The sequence below is a fragment of the Myotis davidii genome, unplaced genomic scaffold (genome assembly GCF_000327345.1).
Source record: "Myotis davidii unplaced genomic scaffold, ASM32734v1 scaffold993, whole genome shotgun sequence".
In the NCBI taxonomy this organism is placed as follows: domain Eukaryota; kingdom Metazoa; phylum Chordata; class Mammalia; order Chiroptera; family Vespertilionidae; genus Myotis; species Myotis davidii.
Genome location: NW_006285483.1, coordinates 1,694,639 through 1,702,193, shown reverse-complemented (window position 1 = coordinate 1,702,193; position 7,555 = coordinate 1,694,639). Strand labels below are relative to the sequence as shown.

General features: G+C 43.0%; 1 protein-coding gene across 1 annotated transcript in view; it reads left to right on the top strand.

Moving 5' to 3' along the window:
- The first annotated feature begins 4,499 nt into the window (after window positions 1–4,499).
- LOC107181901 (leucine-rich repeat-containing protein 37B-like) overlaps window positions 4,500–7,555 on the top strand; it is a 10,404-nt gene continuing 7,348 nt past the window's right edge. Inside the window, exon 1 of the mRNA XM_015559060.1 lies at window positions 4,500–4,597. Within this exon, the coding sequence (XP_015414546.1) occupies window positions 4,500–4,597 (98 nt within the window). The remainder of the gene's footprint in view (window positions 4,598–7,555) is intronic.

Sequence of the window (7,555 nt, the reverse complement as noted above, 5' to 3'; positions counted from 1 at the left end):
GTCTTTGTTTCAGCAGACTGCAGCTCCTCCACTAAACCTTGGGGTGACATTTCCACTTCCAGAGCCTAATCTGGCTCAGCAGCCAACCTTTCCACCATTGGAACTGGAAGTCCCTGTTATTCCAGAAACTACTCGGGAGGCTGGTGCTACAGCCCTGAAGCAGACTGTAGCTCCTCCAAAGCACCCTGCGATGACACTTCCGCGTCCAGAGACTGTTCAGGCTCCTCAGGCAACCTTTCCACCTGTGGACCTGGAGCTCACCATCCCTCCAGAGTCTATGGTGGAGACTGGTGCTACAGCCCTGAAGCAGACTGTAGCTCCTCCAAAGCACCCTGCGATGACACTGCCGCGTCCAGAGACTGTTCAGGCTCCTCAGGCAACCTTTCCACCTGTGGACCTGGAGCTCACCATCACTCCAGAGTCTATGGTGAAGACTGGTGCTACAGCCCTGCAGCACACCACAGCTCCTGCAAAGCACCCTGCGGTGACACCTCCACATCCAGACAGTGTTCAGGCTCCTCAGGCAACCTTTCCACCTGTGGACCTGGAGCTCACCATCACTCCAGAGTCTATGGTGAAGACTGGTGCTACAGCCCTGCAGCAGACTACAGCTCCTGCAAAGCACCCTGAGGTGACACTTCAACAGCCAGAGACTGTTCAGGCTCCTGCTGAAGTCACAGCCACAGTTCTGTCGTTTGACCTGGAAGTTACCATAACTCAGCCACCAGCGTCATCAGAGACAGTTCCTCCAAAGACTGAACAGAGTGCCACCGTGAACATCTGTGAGCTCTGTTCCTGCAGTGATAGGACACTCTCATGTATTGGTTTTGGCTCAAAGCGGAAGCTCAACAGAGTGCCAGTACCTGAGCCCAGCAGCTATAATGGCACCTTCACCATCTTGTAAGAATTGCCTTTCCTCATTTGCTCTCTGCATCTTGGCTGACATGGAAGCCTTTTCCTTGAGGTCTTCCTGGGCCTTCCTCATCTCCCCCAGCCGTGTTGAATGACTTTGTTTTTATCTTTGTTTGACAACTATTCCTTTTCTTTATTCTCCTTAATACTATTGTTCCCCCTTAACGAGTCTTTTGCTTGTAATTGCGCATATTATTTTTCCAAATTTTTAGCCCTAGCACTTCATTCCTTAACCTCTACTGCTCTCCCACCTTTGCTCCATTCTTTTTACAGCAACATGGCTCTCTCCCAGACTCATTGGTGGTGATACAACAAAGTGGTTAGGAGCAGAGATTCTACAGCCAGAGTGACTGGGTTTGAACCTAGTATGCCATTTATTAGTGTTGAGACTCAATTTCCTCACCTGTAAAATAAAGATTAGTTACCATTACATAGATTTGTTGTGAGTTTTAGAAGAGTGTGTATGTGTGTGTGTGTGTGTGTGTGTGTGTGTGTGTGTGTGTGTATATATATATATATATATATCCTATCGAATAATAGACAAACATGGTAATTAACTGTAACTTCGTGCACAAAAATTTGTGCACGGGGCACGGGGGATCCCTCAGCCCGGCCCGTGCCCTCTTGCAGTCTGGGACCCCTCGGGGAATGACCACCTGCTGGCTTAGGCTCGCTCCCTGGGGGATTGGGCCCAAGCTGGCAGTCAGACATCCCTCTGGCAGCCTGGCAGCCCTCCAGGGATGTCCACTTACCAGCAGGGAGGAGACCTAAGCTGCAGTTGGACATCCTTAGTGCTGTTGAGGAGGTGGAAGAGGCTTTCGCCACCACCAGTGTGGTGGCAGCCATTAGCCTGGCTTGTGGCTGAATAGCGCTCCCCCTGTGGGAGCGACTGACCACCAGAGGACAGCTCCTGCATTGAGCATCCCCCCCGAGTGGGGACCCTCACTCCATGGAGGTTTGGCCAGCCTGGGTGAGAGGCTGATGGCTGTTTGCAGGCTGGCCACACCCCCTTTAGGGTGGGGGGAGTCCACACTGGGGTGCCTCGCTATTCTGGGTGAGGGGCAGAGGGCTGTTTGCAGGCTGGCCAAGCCCCCCGGCAACGGAAGCGCCCAGCCTCTCCTTTTTTTCTTTTTCTTTTTTATTCTGGGATTTATTTAGCCTCTATAATTGAAACTTTGTTGCCTTTTGCTGAGGCTACTGCTGGCTGCAGGAAGCTGGGCGTCCTCCATCACATCACTCCAGCCCCATGGCTGCCAGCTGACATCTTGGTTGGGTCAATTTGCATATAGTTGCTCTGATTGGCTGGTGGTCATGGCTTAAGGTATAGCAAAGGTACAGTAAATTTGCATGTTTGTCTTTTATTAGTGTAGATTCCTCAGTCATATCTAGAACTTATATTTGCCCCCTGGCTTTCTATATAAATCACCCATTTTGTGCCCAGCCCAGGTCTAAGTACTATGGGAGTCACAGGAGTATGACATTGTCTATGGAACATGACAGTGATAGGTGGGAAGAAAGGGAATATGCATTAAAAAAGTAGGTGATATATAATTAAGTACTAAAAGAGATATAGGCCAGAGGTGCTATAATTCACCAGAATCTGTAGTTATTAGGGTATGGAAGTCAGAATGCTGCATGGATAAGCCAGAAGTTTAGCTGGGACTTAAAGAGTGGCTATGGTTTGATAAAATAGTGAGTACAGTCTAGAGCAGGGGTGGGCAAACTTTTTGACTCGAGGGCCACAATGGGTTCTTAAACTGATCCGGAGGGCCGGAACAAAAGCATGGATGGAGTGTTTGTGTGAACTAATATAAATTCAAAGTAAACATTACATAAAAGGGTACGGTCTTTTTTTTTTTTTAGTTTTATTCATTTCAGACGGGCCAGATCTGGCCCGCGGGCCGTAGTTTGCCCACGGCTGGTTTAGGGCAAAGGCATGGCTATAGGAATGATCAGGACTTAATAGACCAGTCTGGTTATAAAGAATTGGTTTAGGAAGCAGTGAAAAATATGGTTATGAAAAACCTTGACTATCAGCTTTAGAGGTTTGGAAGTTATACAGATAAGAAGACACACTGAAAGTTTTCAAGTGAGAGAGACATATGAGCAAAATAAGAGGATTATTTTAGATTCCATAAGTAGAGCAATCTAGAGAAGAAATTTTGGCTCAGAGAGACCAAATAGAATACTCTAGGTGTCCAGTGAGAAGATGCTGAGTCAGAGTGGTTATGATAGGAGTCGAAAGAAAATCCTCGGAACACTATAAAGGAAGAACTGAGAAGGTTTAGTAACTGACTTGAGTGAGGGATGGGATGTACAGGAAAGAGAAAGATCAAATATGACCCTGGAAAATTTCTGTCCTGGAAGATGAGGAGAATGATGGTGGTATGACAGGTGGGCATACAGCAGTTGGGAAAGAGAGCCAGTTTGAGGAGGTGAGCTCAGTTTGGGCTTCTTTCATTGGTGAGCGTACACAAGAAGGCTTCTGCTTGAGTGGAGATGTCCACTAGGCAGAGGGGCAGACAGATATCTGACTTTTTCTGACCTTCCTGAAAAATACGTAAACTGAATAGGTAAGTTGCTTCTGAGGGAAGAGGACAAAGCTAAAGATTCAAAGTCATCACAGAATTAGTGTTTGAAACTGAACCTCAGGAATTTAACAGCTTCTTTTAAACACTTGTAATTCATGGACACATTTTCACTGTTTGTGGTTTGTTTTGTTTTTTAGTGTCACAGAATTATATAGGATATAATGTGAAAATCCCACCCAACGCTTTCTATCACTCCTGTTATCGTTTTGGTGTGTATCTATCCTTCCAAACTCTTTTCTTTTTGCATTTCCCCCCTAATGAACAAATTCTTTACTCCTTGCTCAGTGATTTGTGCTATTTTTTTCTGTCAAATATGTCTATAACAGCCTTAATTTTAGTCCCCTCATTTCTAACTGCCCTTATCATTTTAACACCTGGAGAGATTTCCACAGAGGGCACTGAGCCAAACATTCCGTGAGGCATGGCATAAGGTTTCTTTATATTTATTTTCTTAAAATGATACATTTTTTGCCATTTTTCTTTTTTGTTCTTCTTTTCTCATTGATTTCTAGGAGTCATTTTAGAAACAAGTGATTTTGGAAAAAATGCATTCAAATAACTGGCATTACATATCCAAGAGAAGAAGTTCAGGTTCTGAGGAGATGCCTCAGTTTGTGCCAGGGGCACCACATTGTGCCTTTATAAATGTATTTTTATTGATTTCAGGGAAGAAGGGAGAGGGGGAGAGAGATGGAAACATCAATGATGACAAAGAATCAATGATTGGCTGCCTACACTCCCCCTACTGGGGATTGACCTTCAACCCGGGCATGTGCCTTTGACCAGAATTGAACCTGTGACCCTTCAGTCTGCAGGCTGAAGCTCTATCCATTGAGCCAAACCAACTAGACTAGAGCTTACATTATATCTTTATTAATTGTGCAAACTGGGAGGCGGATAGTTGTGGAAATTAGAAAGCTTGTGTTTTCTGCATTTGAATATCAAGGTTACCATGATTGTTTTACTTATTCTGTTCATTCATTTCTTACCTATTCAATGATATTAACTGTGTTTCTTTATAGAAACTTGCAAGGAAATGCTATTTCTTACATTGGAAAATGTACATGGAAGTCATACCCTTTGGTTGAGAAAATGTGAGTATATTCCCTCCAAAAATGAATTTAAAAACTAACTGCATTGTGAGATCCTTCTTGGTCCAGAATTTTGAGGTCAGTAGCTCTGAGAAAAGGTATTTCCCCTCTGTATCCCAAATCAATGTCTACTGATTGCAATTTTGTTTATTTGAAAAATTAAATTTGGTAGGCCCTCTTTATAATCAGAGTCAATTTAAACTTATTTTCCAGTATAACAAGTAATACATGATAATTTTTTCAATATATAAAAATGAAATAGCAGGTATAGTGAAAACCTTGCTTGTGCCCTCATCCCCACCCTCAGGTAACTGCTACACTTTGTTTACTATATATCTTTACAGACCTTTTTCCATGCATTTGCCTACTCACATATTTACAGATAGTAAAATAGGTATGTTACGTGATTTTCATATCTTTTTTTTTACATAAGTGGTAACATCCTACCACTTGATTCTTTCACCTCATATCTTACACGCTGTCTCCTTAATAGAGAGAGGGTTACCCAATTCATTTAAACTATTTCATAATATTCCATAGTTTAATAATCCCCAAATTGATGTTTAGATTATGTCCAGTTTTCTTGTTACGTGTATTTGATGCAACATACATTCTTTTTTTTTAAATTTATTTTTCCATATTATATATTCATTTCAGAGAGGAAGGGAGAGGAGAGAGAGAGATAGAAACATCAATGATGAGAGAGAATCATTGATTGTCTGCCTCCTGCACACCCCCTACTGGGGATTGAGCCAGCAACCTGGGCATGTGCCCTTGACTGGAATCGAACCTGGGACCTTTCAGTCTGCAGGCTGATGCTGTACCCACTGAGGCAAACCAGCTAGGGCGCATGCATCTTTGGGAATCACGGGCAGGTATTTGTGTAGAATAGATATTTAGAAATGGAACTGTTGGGGTGAAACTTCATTGATACAACATTTTAGTTGCCCTCCAAGAAATTATGCCAACTTAGACTGCAATCAGTGAGCAACTACAGTATGTGTTTTCTTCTATCCTTCCACCACTAGATAGTCTCCATTTTTTTTGGCTGATCTAATGGGTGAATAAAGACGGTCCCACCTAAGTTTGAATTTATCTCATTACTTGTGAATTCAGATACCTTTATATATTTATTGAAAATTTATTTCTTAAAAATATTTTTTATTGATTTCAGAAAGGAAGAAGGAGAGAGAGAAATAAAATGCTGAAAGAGAATTGGCTGCCTCCTGCACACCGCACACTGGGGATTGAACCCGCAACCTGGGCATGTACCTCTACTGGGAATCAAACCGTGACCTCCTGCTTCACAGGTTGACACTCAACCACTGAGCCATGCTGGCCAGGCAGATTTGAAGATTTCTAAGTCAGCTTGAGATTTATACCTTGTAAGGAAGAGGTTTCTAACCTCAATGGACCCCCCAGGGCACCATTTCTTACCATTTTTCCTCCCAAATTTCTCTTTGGTGATCTGCAGAAGCTTCTTTTCTTTTTAAAAAAATATATTTCTTTATTGATTTCATAGAGGAAGGGAGAGGGTAAGAGAGAAACATCAATGGTGAGAGAGAATCACTGATCGGTTGCTTCCTGCACACCCCCTGCTGAGTATCGAGCCCACAGCCGGGGCAACTGCCCTTGGCCGGAATCGAACCAAGGACCCTTCAGTCCACAGGGCGACGGTCTATCCACTGAGCCAAACCAGCCAGGGCAGAAGCTTATTTTCTTGAGTACTATGTTTTAAAACCATTTATAAGTTAAAATATATATGAAAATAAAGGGAATCTATTATAAAATGAAGATTTCAAAAATATTTTTTTATTTTTCTATTCTTCCTCCTTTTTTAATCCTCACCCGAGAATATTTTCCCATTGATTTTTAGAGAGATTGTAAGAGGGAGGTAAAGACAGAGAGAAATATTGATGTGAGAGAGACACACCAATTGGTTGCTTCCTGCACGAGTCCTGACCAGGCTTGGGCTGTGGAAGAGCCTGCAATCAAGGTATGTGCCCTTGACCAGATTGAACCTGGGACCCTTTGGTCTATTGGCGGACGCTCTATCCACTGAGCCAAACCAGCTAGTGCCAAAATAGTTTTAAAAAATGATTACTGATAGGCCAGCCAGCATGGCTCCGTGGTTGAGTGTCATCCTATGAACCAGGAGGTGATGGTGGGATTCTCATTGAGGACACATGCCCGGTTGTGGGCTCAATCCCCAGTGTGGGTTGTGCAGGAGGAAACCAATCAATGATACTCTCTCATTATTGATGTCTCTCTCTCTCTCTCTCTCTCTCTCTCTCTCTCTCTCTCTCTCTCCCTCTCTGTAAAGTCATCTGTAAAGTCAATAAAAATATTTTTAAATTAAAGCAATAAAAATATTATTGATACTACTCTTTTTTACGTTTTTCTTTAATCCTTGTCCAAAGATATTTTTTCCATGAATATTTTTCAGAGAGAGTGGAAAGAGGGAATGAGAGAGAGAGAGAGAAAGACATGAGAAAGAGATATCGATTGACTGCCTCCTGCTGGTTTTGGGACGAGGGATTGAACCTACCACCAAGGTATGTGCCCTTGACTGGGAATTGAACCCATGACCTTTTGGTTTGTGGGCCAACACTCTTACCATTGAGCAAAAGTAGGGCTTTAGCCAGGGCTAAAGTAGTTTTTTTACAGACAGCTCTTAATGCATTAATTAGTGTCACGGGGGAAAGAAGCACTCACAAGTGACTCTTAACAACATACTAACCATGACAAAGGCAGTGCAATTCCAGTTGTAACTTGACCAGTTTCAGTTGACCAGTCAACTGAAACTCCTTCAGGTAGCAACTCTGCTCTAATTTAAATACACACACCCCATTCACTTCATACATACTGTTTTCCTTATCTAGTCACTAGTGTAATATAAGGTCACCACTCTTCCTCTGGATTCATATTTTCTGCCTAATTTTTCCAGCTGCTTCCATTCTA